The 15,264-nt window shown below is 42.3% G+C and overlaps 1 protein-coding gene and 1 long non-coding RNA gene across 2 annotated transcripts; one reads left to right on the top strand and one right to left on the bottom strand.

The window, feature by feature from the left end:
* Positions 1 to 5,682: 5,682 nt before the first annotated feature.
* Positions 5,683 to 6,210, bottom strand: LOC133713997 (NADH-ubiquinone oxidoreductase chain 4-like). Its single transcript, XM_062140012.1, has one exon. The coding sequence runs from the start codon at positions 6,208 to 6,210 to the stop codon at positions 5,683 to 5,685; it is 528 nt and encodes a 175-aa protein (XP_061995996.1).
* Positions 6,211 to 9,124: 2,914 nt separating this feature from the next.
* On the top strand, positions 9,125 to 11,080 carry LOC133714200 (uncharacterized). Its single transcript, XR_009848489.1, has 4 exons — positions 9,125 to 9,250; positions 9,321 to 9,371; positions 10,176 to 10,242; positions 10,940 to 11,080. It is a non-coding gene; the product is annotated as an uncharacterized LOC133714200 (long non-coding RNA).
* Positions 11,081 to 15,264: the final 4,184 nt, after the last annotated feature.

The raw sequence follows: 15,264 nt of genomic DNA, 5'->3' as shown, positions 1-15,264 counted from the left end.
AACTTAAAATAAGGAAAATAGTGGCCATACAAATGAGCCTCCCAGGCCAAAGTACTCCCATACTCCCGTACCTTATGCCACAGAGATGGATAAGGTACTGAGCTTTTGTGATACCACCATTAAGGCAGCACCACATCACCACAAAGGCGGAAAGGGCTTTCTTGATTGTAGTAGTCACATCTCCTCGAAAGGCGGAACGACATGCTAGCATGGTAATATAATCACCACAAGTATGACAGAGGAAAAATCATACGAACACCGAAAATCAGAAAAATGAAAAAGGTATAAATATGGAAACTTCTCTGCCATTTGGATCAGAGAATTTATGGAGGAAATCGGGTTTTAAATTTCCAGAAACCAAACGATTACATAGCCAAAGGGAATACGCCGCGCCTAAAATCATCCCAAGCGCAGCTAATGTGGCTACTAATCTATTTCTTTGGAAAGCTCCTACTAAGATGGGAAATTCCCCAATAAAGCTGCTAGTACCAGGTGAACTCATATTGGCCAAAGTGGAAGAGAAGGAAATGGTAGAGAGATTCGGCATGGTGCTCACTGAACCTCCGTAATATCTAACAAGTCGAGTCTTATGTCGGTCATATAGAACACCAACACATAGAAAAAAGGCTGAAGGAACCAGTCCATGACTTAACATCGGTAGAATGCTACCTCCAATTCCCTGTATGTTCGATAGAGCCAAAGATCCCCCCCACTGATCGGAGTACGCTGATTACCCCCCAAACCGTACAAGATAGTTACCACCTATCATACGACTTTCTAACTTCACTTCTTTTTCTAGTCGTTCCGCTCTGTCGATCGATGGTAGTATAAGAGATCTGTAACTCCCCGAAATTTATTAAAGAATGGTTCCTGCTTCCTACCCATAGTTAGCATGTATCTCCCCGGTCATACTTGAGTATCACACCGTAGACCCCCACCCCAACTCTATCTTCCTTATCAGTGAACTGGAAATAGTGCATAGGTACTCTTCAATGCAGCGAGGATGAGACGAAGTGACATACTGCGATCGCGTATAGAAGTGCTGCCCTTCGGCTCGGCAATATGGAACCTCTCAACAGCTCCCGTTCCTTTATGAGGTCCTATCGGGATAGGTAGGCCTAATCCTTTCCCCCCTCCCTCCATAAGACCCTATTTCTCTTTCCCCCTCGAGAAAGAGAAAGAAGAGAAGAAAGAAAGGAATGATTCTCTTCTTTCATGTGAATGGCCCTTTCTTGTATCGAAAGGTTTTTCGTGCTATACACCACGTTGAGAAAGACCATCCTTCTACGTATCGTACCATTTTTTTACCTCGAAAGGGGGGTCCTCCTTATGATGCTACGGACGGCTGTCTGAAGTGCAATGGGTAAACTCGGACTCGGATAAAATAGGATTGGGCGCGCCAGGCCCTTTGGGTGTCATATTTTGGCCGAGTTTACCGTACCTCCTGCCCCTTATGTTACGCGAACGTAATATTTTGTTATGTTCCACCGCTGTTACGCTAGAAATAAAAGGTTCCACACGAGCTTCCGTTCTGCGGCGTGGCGGCAGGACCGATAGGGGATTGGCTCCGGGTGTAGATAGGGTAAAATCTGCAGGGGTCACGCAAATACATAGGCCCCTTCCCTTCCTGGATGAATGGGGTGGTTAAGAAGGCGCTTCCGATCTACGGTCCCTCGGCGCGAGGGGTTAGGTAGGTAGTATGGGCCCTCTGACTTCCAGCTATGCGCTGTGCGGCTCCCGCAAAGCGAATGAAGGGAAGCTCGAAGAGCTTACGGGTGAGCTTAAGCTTACTCTCAGCCTCTTTGATTGGTAGGCGGGCGGCCTAAGCCCCCTACTTAAGATTACATTCAAACGGGAAATTTTATGTTGTCATGACGCTTTTGTTAGGCCGACTACTCTACTATAGGCTACTTCTAGCTTCTATAGCGGTCTTTCCATTTTTGTGTAGTTATAGTTTGTATTAGTACCGAATGAACATATCAAACAAAGCCGAGCAGTATAAGCCCTTCTCCGGCCTGGGAAAAGAAACGAACTCTAGAAGCTAGGGCTTTGGACACGAATACTATTCCGTTCTCCGCGGAAACCCGCCTTAGAGATTGAACGTCGACTTATTATATTGCCGTTCAATCTAAGACACGCCGATAGCTTGTAGTGAACAGCCCCCTTATGAAACCAACCGAAAGAAGGCTTTGCTACTTAAGTAGTTAAGGTTTGGAACCCTTGCAACTATGATAGAAAGCCGTTTGCGTGTCCTTTGGACCCTTCGCTCTTAGTTTGAATCAAAGTAAAGTAGGTCGCGACTGTTGTATTTCAGTCGGTCGGGGGGCTTATACGACAGCTCCGCTTCCTCGTCTTGCTTCTGGAAAAGCTTCTACTTTGCTTGCTTCTCTCGCGCTTACTTGCGTGAAGGCTTAAAGTCCTTTTCGCTAGGTCCAAAAGCTTCAGTCAAAGCGAAAGATCTGATCTAACAGAAATCTCGTATATTGAGCGCAGCTGATATGCGGCTCCAGCTAGGCGATCATATCATGCCATAATAAAATTTCATATGTATAAAGGGATCCCCTAGATATACAGACAAAATAGATATTCATGGATAGACAGACATTCCATTGATTCTTAGTTTTTGGGTTAAAAAAGCTCGTCGATCCAAATGAATCATTCTTCTGGTCTCTATTCGCCCCCCGCCCCGAAACTGACCCGTAGCACAGCGCCCATTCGCTTCGCGCGGGGGAAGGCAACGAAGTTTAGTTCATGAGACCGCGGTGGAGTGGAGCAGCCGCGACACGAAGTTCCTTACCTTAGCTGGATCTCGCTGGTGCCACCTAAACGGTAGGTAGGCGATGGATGTGTGACGTTTGGAGTTGTCGTTCGTGCACCTGTCCCCAATGGAAGAATGAGTGATCCGTTCCCCTGCAGATCATGGCTTTACCACTCGGTCCCTGATGGCCAGCGGGGGATTCGGTATAGCAGCTCACGTTCGTTTGCGCTGCGCGTTCCCGCTGGACTGGACAAGTGTTAGCTGTCGGAAGTATGGTTCCGAAAGTGACTTCGGTTTGCCAGTTCAGGCTCAACTCCTCGCTTTACGTTAGCGGACCTACAGGTTGGGTCGGGGCTCTGCGCTCTTTCTTTCTGTGTGGGACGATGCCGGGGAGAGAAGGGAATGCGTCGAGGCGGCGAACAACAACACAACTACATTTTGGCTTTTCCTCCATGAGGACCGATGGATAAGAGAACTGACTGAGCTGGCCTAAAAAGCGCTTGGGTGTTCTACGTACGATGTAGTAGACTCCATCAGATACATATCGATTTCTTTCTGATGGATCAAGAATAGATGGTTGTCTCATCAATAGATAGAAATAGGTGCTATGCCCTTATTATTGATGCATTCCCTCTCTATCCATTCCTACTCTTTCGATCTATCAGAACAAATCAGCTATCTATCAATCGATTTGAAAATAGCACGTTCATATCGCTTTTCGTTCATTTCCGCCACGCCAACACAGCCGCCATAATAAGAAGCAGGCGAAGCCGCTAGAAGCGAGTTCTTTCAGAACCTTGAATTCTTATTCACGAATGAATTATGAAAGCCAACAGAAAGATTCAATTCTGACTTCGTAGAGCCAGTGCTGTTGTTGCCTGCGCGTAGGGCTGTCCCCCACTCCCGTCCCGGGGCGCTATGGGGCTTTTGTTTTTGAAACAGACGACAGTGTTTTGTTTTGCTGAGGCCTCGAATCAAGCTTTTGTTGCGACATGCTATGTTTTCTCCCCTATTGCTAGTAGGTTGATCGGTCGCACGCCCGGCACACATGTTTTGGCCTTGTGTGTCCATAACTCAAAATAGGTGACCTAACGGCCGCCGCCCGACTAAACATACCAATAGTCACCAGATTCATATGGGCTACTGAGGAGTAAGCAATGATCTTCTTAAGATCGATCTATCTTGAAGTGGTCAAGGAAGTATATATTATAGCAATCGCGCTTGGAGTATACATGAAAGGAGTGGAACAAAGTGTCGCTTCGGGAAACATGGGTATTGAAAATCTTAAAAACCCGTGGGTTCCCAATTTTAAAGGAATTCCTGCCAAGATGACTGATCCTGCCGTGGGTGCCTCTACATGAGCTTCGGGTAACCAAATATGAACTGGTACCATAGGCACTTTGACGGCGAAAGAGGCGAAAGAAGCAATCCATAGAAAGATTTGGCACCGCTCACTAAATTCTGTGGTTAATGATATTTGTAAATCGGTGGTTCCCATTTGGAGAAGAATCAACAGAATAGCTAATAACATAAAAACAGATCCAAGTAAAGTATAAAGGAAAAACTGATATGCTGCCTTGATCTTTCTTTGTCTCGAACCCCATACTCTTATAATAATGGTAGAGTAAGGGGTGGCCCCAAAGCGGAATTGACCGGTGGTGGTTGGTCGAAGCTCCAGTAGGTAGCCATTCCCTTCTCAGGGAACCGTACGTGAGACTTCCGCATCATACGGCTCCGTCCCTAGCTTCCGTCATTGGTCTTTGTCATTAGACAACTATCTATGCATGTATTTTCAGCCTGGACTCTTTAATCTTTTGCTTCTCGGGTGGTGGCGAACAATGCAGCTTGCGTTGCGGGAGATGCCCGCCCGTAGGGCCTGGCCACCAGAAAGAACCGCTCACTAGCTAGCCGGACTAGTGGGGCCCTACCTGGAGACATACTGAAAACCATGCCTTTCAAACCCCGTCTTCAAAATCAAAAGATAAATGGGCTCGTTGGAAAGAAAGATGGAGTGCGGCCTGTAGAGCACATGTAACGCACAGTCGGGTTGCTCACGCAGCGGATCTCTCTCTCTCTAGATATCTTTAGATAGATAGAGAGAGATGTGAAAGTAATAACCTTATGTTATGGTCGCCCCGCCTTTACGCTACTACTATTGTGTGTGATGTGAGCGCTTCAAATTGGTTTGATCTTTCCGCCGGAACTTGTACGCAGCACTTATACGGGCATAAAGGTTTGGAACTCTTTTCTTATCTGAATCTTAAGGGCCCCTATTAACCCTCTGCCGAGCTTAACACTGCCCTTTTGAAGGGAGCCAAATAAATGTCAACACCTGCCGCTAACAGTCTTTCTTCGGAATTATACTGAACGGGTCGATCCCCCCCCCCTCCCGTTTGTTTTAGCAACTTATCCTAAGGTCTCCTCACTAAGAGCTCCCCGGCGACGACAGAGGAACCAACCCGCCTGCCATGGCGGGGCGGCTTTTTTGTTTCACAATAAGACCTGGACGATTATCCCTACCCTCGGTAGCCTACGAGTTTACGTCCATCCCCGGTCGAATACAGTTTCCTTTTTATTTCTCCCTTGTAGCCGTTACCCGAATTCGTGCAAGTGTGTCCACACCCCCCAAACAGACTTGATGAGCAATCCATTCTCACGAACAAACACAACCCCTACACACACCTAGGAGCACCCCTTCCTGCATATCCATACAAGACCCGAGTAGGCGGGTCGAGGTCCTACGAGGTACCCACTACTCGGAGTACCCTCCCAAAAGGAAAAAGATGTGTTTGTCAGGTTCGGTTCTTCTTAGTTGGGTTGGGCGGGTTCGACCAGAAATGCTATGCTTACACACAAGACTACCCCTCTTCCCGAAAGCTTCGCGGGGACTACTTTACGACGACGGACGACTGCCCGTAGGGGGTTTACTGCACAAGGCCCCTGCAGAGGAAAAGCTTTATCCCAGCGAATAGAAGATGCTCAGCTCCGCACAACATAGGGATTAGCACGCTTTCGGGAAGAACATAGAATAGTAAAGGATCCAGCATGCGGAACACGACGATCATTAGAAATTCACGAATTAGAGATGCTGTAATATACTCTTTCCTGTAACTTCTCATACCAGACCAACCCACTGAAATGCAAATAGGGATCAGAAATGTGGTCAATATCACGAAGAATAAAGAGATACCGTCTATACCCAAATAAAAATTTATGTTTTCATAGGGAAGCCATCGAAGGCTTTCCACAAATTGAGATTTGGCCGTAGAAGGATCAAATTGTATCCGAGGAACAGGGGGATACAAAAAAGTAATAAGAGAGGCACACAGACCAATTAATCGTATCGGTCGTATTCTTGAATTTGGAATGAAAAGAGGAATAATGCTTCCTAGCATGGGACATAGAATAAGACCACTTAGATTAGAATAACATTCACAGAAATGTTCTAACATAGAGTAGAATCGAACATTGAAGAGATTAGGTGACAACAGTAAAAACATGGGGCGCCTAATTCTAATACAATAGGGGTCTATCGGTGCAAGTCAGTTGAACACCATGATTGATGAGTAGGTAGGTGGGTTAGGTGCACCTCCCGCCCGGTGGGAAGTAATGAGGCTAGTCTCCCCCCCCCCCTGAATGAAGAAGTAGTGGGGCCCCTTCCCGCGTATGTGCCTTTATTTAGATTCTTTCGATTTTTGAATTCTTTATGCAATGGTCTAAAAATCTCTCTGGCAAAACATTCGTCGAAGGGTCTTTCTTTCAATCCAAATAATAGAACAAAGAAACCACTCAAAAATGAAAGTTAGATAAAGAAGTTTCAGTAAGAACTAGCACTAGACTTCTTCCCCCCTTTCTACTTTTCCTCTCTCCTTTTGTTTGTGCTTCTACCCGGGCTTTTCATTCTGTTTTATAGAGACTCGAGGAAATTTTATAATAATTTTTTTAGAAAGGTGAGGCGGCATAAGGAAACAAAAATCCAGGATGACGGCTTTCCAAAAACGAGTAAGGGACGGGGAGGGGGAGGCCCTCGAAACCAAACGAGACTAAAAGGAACATGGGAATTAGCACCATTCCTATGATTTGTCTCGAAAAGCCAACGGGCAGCCCTCTCTCTCTATCTCGGTCTCGGTTTAGCATCATATATCGATATGGAGGATTGGTTGTAGTGCGGATTAAGGAGCCGCTCCTCCATGCTGCGGCTGTGGAGGAGGGGGCTGCCACCTCCCTTGGTTTTTTGGGGGAAGTATCCCAATTCTTGCAGAGGGTATTTATTCTCGATGGGCGACTTTCTTGAAAACTGTTCGAAGTCCTACACGCCCCAAGGAAATCGAGTTTGCAAAGGCTCAAGAGGCATATAGGAAGGATGTGGAAAGATGTTTTAGTGTATTACAGTCATGCTTTGGTATTGTTAGAGGAGCTGCTCGTGGGTGGGATAAAGAGGACCTTTGATACATCCTGTTAACTTGTATTATATTACACAACATAATTGTCGAGGATGAACGACCTGAAGACAGTGATGATGAGTTGGAGTCCGATGATGAAGAGGATAACAATATGAGGCCCAGGATTGCTGAGGTATAGGAAGGACCTACCGGTAGAGATCGTTATAATATGAACGGATTCATGGATCGATACCAACAAATTAGATCTGAGTACACTCACTCGAACCTTCTGAAAGATCTAATTTAGTACTTTTGGGAAGTTAAAGGCAACAAGCGTATCTAGATCTGCTATTTGAATAATTGGCTACTATATGTGTAATGACCTAGATTTTCTTTATTTAATTTTAGTAATTAATAATGGACCAGTTGTATGAATTATTGTTGTCATGCTTTATTTGTATGTCGTATGTGAAGTGGAATTGTTTCGGACGATTAATTATTCGAAAAGTGTGGTTTTAGGGGGGGTACAAAGGATGACTTTTTGTACGTCGAGATTCTCTGAAAACTTCATTCACGAAAATCGTAGAGCACGTCGATACAAGTTTGTGAACATGCAGCACACAAAAATTGGAGTTCGTACGCTAAAGTTATCTCCTTTGGAAGTTTCAGATATTTTTAGAAAATCACTATAAATAGAAATTTCCATTTTCAGAAATTTACCATTTTCATTTTGGAAACTTCCCTTTTTGGAAAATTTTCAAACGCTCTGTTCTCTCTCCTCAACCGAGCAACCCGACCCGAACCCGCAGGTCCGACCTGGCTTTTTCTCCGATCTCCGGCGACCTCCGGCCTTGAAACTTGAACAGACTTCTTTGCCTCCTCTGTTCGCTCCTCCCTGTGGCATCCTCTAGCGACCATTCGCACCATACGGGGCGCTGCAAATCGACGACTTTGGGTGCAGTCGGACCCGGTCGGAAATCTCAGTTCCGGTGACGACAGCTGCTCAAACTTGGCTTCTTGAGATTGTAGGAGCCTTCCCTTTCGATCCTTGGTGGTTGTTTTGAGCGATTTATGTGGGAATTAGTTCAACACGAGTTGAATAGTGATCCACAGCTTGTGAGCTTGATTTTGGCCGATCTAGGCTAAGTTGGTTCAAACCCCATGTATTAAAGTTGTTCTATTTGGTGTTCTTGACATTTTGGACGGTTGGATTAAGATGGTTTTAAGTTTTGGCTGGCGGTGATCCTGGTGGTTGTGCCACTACCTGTGGCGGGGCTTTTGTAGACCCCCGTACTTTTTCTTATTTATTTTAATTTGTCGCATAACGTTTGAAACTACGTATTCACAAGGTACAAAAGTATTCGCGCTTAGGTTAAGACTTTGAGGCCATTTTAAAAGGATTAAGAATTTAGAAAAAAAAAATCCAATTTGGGTCTAGGAAATTATTTTTTAAAGTATTGAGGCTTAGGACAAGCTCGGACAATTTTCCCGAAAGGATTCGGTGAAGTGCCGGAGAAATAAGAATGTTTGAAGATGTATTTTCGGATTGGGCTTGACGGAAATTAAGAGAAAATGAAATATAGGAGCAGCCCAAGCCCATTGGTCCAAAAGGAGGGGCAGATTTGACTTTTCGCATTCTTTAATGGGAGAGGTATTTAAGCATCTCATTCTCTCAAAACCCTAGCCTCTTCCTCATTTTCTCACTTCTCACTCTCTCTCTCTTCAGCTTTCCCTCTCTCTCATCCGTCCCCTTCTCTCTCCGGAAGCCGCCGGACGTCGCCGGATCGCCGCCGGAATCCCAATCCTCACCAAAATTTCCAGATTTTCTCCTCTTCCTCCCCTCTTTCCATTTCTCCAACCAAAATCAAGAAATTTGGCCATCCAACCCTCCAAAAACCCTAGAACCCGAAGCCAAATTGGGGCTTTTTGTGATTTCTTCATCCCAAGTTCAAATCAAGGTAATCTTCATCCTAATCTAGCCTCTATTCATCCGATCTACACCTATTTCTTCCTAAATTCGAGTTTTTGATTTCCATTTTGATTTTTGGTGCATGAACCCGATTTCTCCTTAAACCAAGAGGCTAGGCTACGGGTTTGGCAAGGATTTGTGGTAAGGATCTATCCATGCAACCTTGTTTTCGAGTTTTTGGTTGTGATATTGATGTTGGACGGATTTGTAGGTGAAGAAGGCCAAGGAGGAGGAATAGGCCGTGAGTTTTGAAGAAGAAAGGGTAAGGAATGGGTTTTGGACAAACCCTAGAATTTTTGGAATTTATTTGGTTGATTTTGATTTTGTTGAGCCATTGTTGTTGTTGGAAAAATTGTGAAAATTAGATCTTTGAGAAGGGTTCAATTAGTAGGATTTTATTAGCCTAGTTTACAAAGTGTTGGAATTTTGGTGTTTGCTGTTGTGTAATTTTGGCCAAAAGAAAAAGAAAAGGAAGAAGAAAAGAAATGGCTTTGTTTTTGGAAGAAAAAGAGTAAAAGTTGGATTAAATGAGTTTTTACCGTGGTAAAGTGGTAAAAAGTGAAGAAGGTGAAAGTAAAGGTAAATTCGGTAAAAAGGAGGTAAAAAGGTAAAAGTGAAAGTGTGGAGGTGAAATTCATGGTAAAAGTGAAAGGGTGAAAAAGGAGGAGTAAATGGGTAGATGTAAAAGTAAAACTTTATTTATAATTATTTACTTATTTATTTTTAATAAATAAGAAATAATGGTAAATAAAGGAATACTTGGTTAAAAGTCAGAAGTCAAAGTCAAAGGTCAAAAGTCAACTCTGAGAGTTGACCAAGGTTGACCGACCTCGTAAAACGTGAGGATCGACTCGACTCGACTTTGGTCGCTCGGATTGGCGAAAGTTTAGCGGAGCGATAAGGACGTTTTCTTTTTTTAGAAAGAAGTTAGTTTCCCAAATTGGTAAAGGTTGAAAGAAATAATAAATGATCTCATTGAAATAAAAAGGATTTAGTGTGCGCGATTACTTAAAGTTGATCATAATGTTTACCTGGATAATTACTTACAAACTAAGTAATGGTTCAGGAAACACGATCGTTAAGGAAGCTTAAGCGGAAAACATCAGAGTGTGGAATACGCCGACATTTTCCATGTAGGGTGAGCTGTCCCTTCCTTGTTAGAGGCTTTTCGATATACGTGGAATGCTCTAGTATAATATTATGTTTTGCTTGCAAGTATGTTTTTGGTTGTTCATTAGTCGATGCCTCGTGATACCTGTGTTTTCATAACTAATAATTGTTGATTGTGAAAACCGAGGCTAGACTTGCATGTTGAGATACTGTACCCTTTGTATGTTTGTGCTTGTGACCTTAACGTGAATGGGACCTAGACGCGTTGATTCCTAGGGATCCCACGGTGTCGATAACCGTGAACCTCCGGAGGGGGCTGTGCTCCTATGTTTGTCGAGGAAAGGTGAGTACAGACAGTGAACCAGTCATAGGAGACTCAGAGCCAAGAAATGGACACTTTCGCTACTTGTAGTCATAAGGACTACAGAGTAGTTGGCTGGTTCTCGAAGGATGACGAACCAGGTCGGTCACCGATTTATTTTGGTTTAGTCGGCAGGTAAGTATCTCGGAGCTCCAAGTTGTGTGAAGCATGCTACATATGATTTCCTGAAAAGAAACAAAGATGATTGTTTTTGTTTGCATTTGTTTTACTCGATTTTTCAAATGCGCGCAATCTATATTATAGTAGCTATGTTTTACCTATTAGTTTTCAAACCTAACTAAGGTTAGGTCGGCCCCTATTGGGCTAGCGAGGACGAAATGCTCACCCCTACATTTCAGGTTACAATGAGGTCATTCCGGACGATTTGGATTAGAAGTGGGTCGTTGGCCGAGTCCGTGTGTTGCTGTTCCTGTTGCTTGAAGTTCTTCCCTTTTGGTATTCTATCGATTTACTCGCTTCTCTTTCAATGTTGAACTCTGTGAGGTTCGCCTACCTGGGAGCGCGCCTCACCCCTTTGTTTTATTGTTGTTGTTGAACTCTTTTCATTTCGGTTATGATGTAAGCCTTAAGGCGTCACAGAGCACTTGCCCACTTTATTTTGAAGCATTTCCAGACTTGTTATTTTGAATGTTGGGTTGTTGATTTAAAGTGCTTTCTTAAAAGTTTTTCTTGGTCTCCTATTTTCTAAAAATTGCATTTTCAACAGGCCTTGTAGTATTAAGTTGGTAGGTCTACGGTACGTGTACGACTTATCGAGCTCCTATTGGCTTAATATTACGGCGCTGTGGTATACCCATTCGGGTCACCACAGCTTTGGCGGCGTTCTGGCCATGTAAGGGACGGTTTCTTGTGTTATTTATCATCTACTCATCGATACGATTGTGATTCACTTTTGGGGACGGTTTCTTGTGTTATTTATCATCTACATTCACTTTTGGGGAATGTAGTTCAAAACAGGGGTTTCAGACTTAAATCGCTTGTGATTCGTTACTAAGTTGAGACCGTATGTGGTAGGTACTTGACGAAGTATTCTTGGACGGATATTTATTGGTTGTGCTGCTTTATTTTGTATAGAAGACGCATCAGGAATTTCGAGGTGAATAATCTCACAATGTTCATTTACGAACGGAATTACCTTTATCGTTTTGGGAGTTATTTAATTAACTGCCAACTATAGTTGGTATTAGCAGACATTCTTGAGTGAATGACTACGTATATATATATTTACATGATATGTATATTTATGGGTGGTTTTGTTGATTGAGGATAACAATATGCACGATTGTGCTCTTTTATGTTTTGTGTTATGACTTTTCGGAAAACAAATGTTGGGGAAATGATTGGTTTCTATTGTTTGAAAAGCATTGAGATTTGTGTAACATTTTCAGTCCGGTACGACTTCTTTAATGTTATATTCCGAGGCACTGAGAGGTCCGAGGAATTAATGTCAGATGGTGACCTTAGGCAGTATATCGAGTAATCACGTCTTTGGCCTGATGAGTGGTTACGATTTCAGTTAGAGCTCTAATATGTCTGCCAGTGTATCTCATGGGGTAATGGAGCGAGGTTATTCCTAACTCATGAGTATGTGTTTTAAGGAATCAAGGAGTGAGTTGCTTTCCTTATTTACTATTTAGAAGAAATCAAGGTGTGAGTTGCTTTCTTTATTTTGTGTTGATTGAAATCAAGGAGTGAGTTGCTTTCTTATGTTGCGTTTTGAAAGGAATCAAAGAGTGAGTTGCTTTCCTTTATTACGTGTTCGTAAGGAATCGAAGTGTAAGTTGTTTCCTTATTTTTAGTGTGAGTTGTTTAGCGGTTGTTTTGAGTTACTCATACAAGCTTTCATAAGCTTACCGGGTTTGTTGTGTGGCAACCCGGTGCACTATTCAATGGTGTAGGGGTTAATCGTGGCTGAAGCTGAGGTAGCGTCTTTGCAGCTTTACGGTAGGAAGCCATTTTTGTGACTTTACCGTTGATAAGACTTCTGATGTGTAGTAAGCTTGTTTTATTTTGTTGTGGCAATTTAATTCGTAAACTTATGTAATATATGACTCTATGGAGCAGGTCTGTATTGACATAGTGGGTTCAGGGCATCAGTATATACTTGGTTTAAAAGGAAAAAGTTTTCCAGGTATTTTGTATTGATGGCTGAACCATCACGCATGTATAATTATGAGATTATATATCGATTTTTAGCTGTGTTTAAAAATCGGGGTGTGACAGTATGTCTATGTGTTTTTCATTATGTTTGTGTGTTTTTCATTTAGTTTGTGTGTTTTTAATTATGTTTGTGTGCTTTTCATTTGTAAGTATATTATTGCTTGAGGACTTCCTTTCAATGTACCCAAATATTCAAATAAATTTTCATTTCATGACTTTAATATTACATAAGTAAAATATTAAGCATTGGAATCATAACAATACAATTATTTAAAATATATAATTCCCTAATTTTCCTCATCCTTATCTTCAATAGGAATCCAATTTGTGTTTGAGGGGTCATCCATATGGTTGGGGTTGGTGGATTCACCCGAAGAGAAATGTGGTGAAGGGACTCCTCCGGTGAATGGTGGTTGTGGGAATTCACCGGTGAATGGTAGTTGTAGGAAGCCACCGGTGAAAGGAGGTTGCGGATAGCATCCTGATTACACGCATATATATGCATGTAATTGTATCTAAAACACTAGAAATAAGTTAATCCTCAAGTCAATTATAATGTAATTAATCCAATTTTATTTATTGTGTAGGAAATAAGCGGAATTGCAGAAATCGAGAGAAAATGGTGGAAAATTGAGCAAAATGGAATTTTAGACAAAAGGACAAAAAGTCAACACCAAATCAACCATGGTCGATGCCATAAAACAAGTGAAATACCATTGTCTCCGAAAATATATATGTGAATGTGTATGGAGAGAAAAGAAAAGAAAATAAAGAAATGAAGAGAAGAAACAGTTGACTTGATTAATGAATCACTAACTTGATCAATTAATCAAGTAGTCAGCCATCACGTGTGTGCAACTGTGCAACAATTAAGCATGGCTTTGCTTAATTGACTAGAGCCAATTAAATGCTGCCATGTGGCAGCTTATCCTTTTCTTTCTCTAGGAGCAGACCGAAACCAATGATTCCTTTCTCTACCCTAGAGACGAGCCACCTATATATACATATTCACAGTCACCCTTCTGAGAGACCGAACAGTAGCCGCACACCCCAGATCCATTTTCTCTTTCTTCTCACCCAACACCGCACCATTACCCTATTCCTCTCTCTCTCTCTCTCTTCAACAGTAGCCGCACTCCACCATTACCCACTCTTCTTCTTCACCGAGACACATCACCTCCACCTCCATATCTCTCTCTTCCCATTTTAACTTTTCATCACCAATTTTCATTCTTTCAAGGGAAACTCAAGGGGTTTTCACTACACATCATCAAGGCTTCATCACCACAAAGAAATTTTGGCTTGGTAAAGAGTAGGAGCTTAATATCAAGTTGGGTTTATGTTTGCCTATAGCAAATTGTGAGCCTAGCTTGTGTTCCTCTCTCCTCTACTATTTCTCTTAATTTCTTATGTATTTGATGATGTATTTGCTAATGGGTTGTGAGTAGTTTAATTTTGGGAGTTAGGGTTGTGAAGCCCTAACTCATCTTGTATAAATATTGATGCTTTAATTTTAATAAATACAATTTTCCATTGTGTATGCTTTAAATCCGAATTTATTGGTCCTTAGAAGCATGTTTCTAGGCTTTGTCACCCTTTGAAATTATGTTGTGGGCAATTATGATGAATAGATTGATAAATTGACAACTTATTAATCTTGTGGCATCTAGGATTTAAGTGTGGTAACCATTAGCTAGCTTAATTGTAGCTAAGCTTGCTTGGGTCTCTATTATCTTGCTCTCTAGGCCTCTAATTTTAGATATTGCGGCCTTAACCGGCGTAATGCCTAAGTTAGAGAGTTGATTGTGGCCCTAACCGGCATAATCGATACACCGAAAGGATAATTGGTTTAGTAGCCTTAACCGGTACTAGATACGGGACTTAACACATATAGGAAATGCATGCATTTATGAAATTGGCATCGATGTTTACAAGATAGTTAGTGTGAATCACCCGACACTCCCATGTTCCCATTAATTTGAAAATCCAAATTTAATTTCTTGCTTGATAATTAGTTGTTTGCTTTTATTTTAGTTTGCATTTAATTTAGTTAATTCCCAATTCAAAACTCCCAAACAAAATTCTACCTTCCATTGTGCATAACTCATTTGGGCTACAAGTTAGTGGCTTTGATTAGGCTTAGTGTGAGCTAAGCCGAGCATTGCCGAGGCTTGGTGCCTTGTGAATATTATTTCATTTTATTTTATTTTAGTTTTCCTTGTATGCATTTGAGTGATTCTAGCGCCAATTACCTCGGTTAGGTCCAATACCTAATCCCCGAGGTACGATAATCAAAGTTCTAATACTTCCCTTACTTGACAACGATTCGTACGCTTGCGAGAGTTTATGAGTCAAGTCACATCCACCGGTGAAAGGAGGTTGTGGATAATATCCACCGGTGAATAGTGGTTGTGGGAAGTTTGATCCACCGGTTGCATCTTCATCTTCTTTCCCCGCAATTTTTTTTTTTTGCTTTCTTTGCCAATATTTCTTTTTGGTTGGC

The sequence above is a fragment of the Rosa rugosa genome, chromosome 6, assembly GCF_958449725.1.
Source record: "Rosa rugosa chromosome 6, drRosRugo1.1, whole genome shotgun sequence".
Classification (NCBI taxonomy): domain Eukaryota; kingdom Viridiplantae; phylum Streptophyta; class Magnoliopsida; order Rosales; family Rosaceae; genus Rosa; species Rosa rugosa.
The sequence above is the reverse complement of the archived record's forward strand: the minus strand, read 5'-3'. Positions and strand labels throughout refer to the sequence as shown.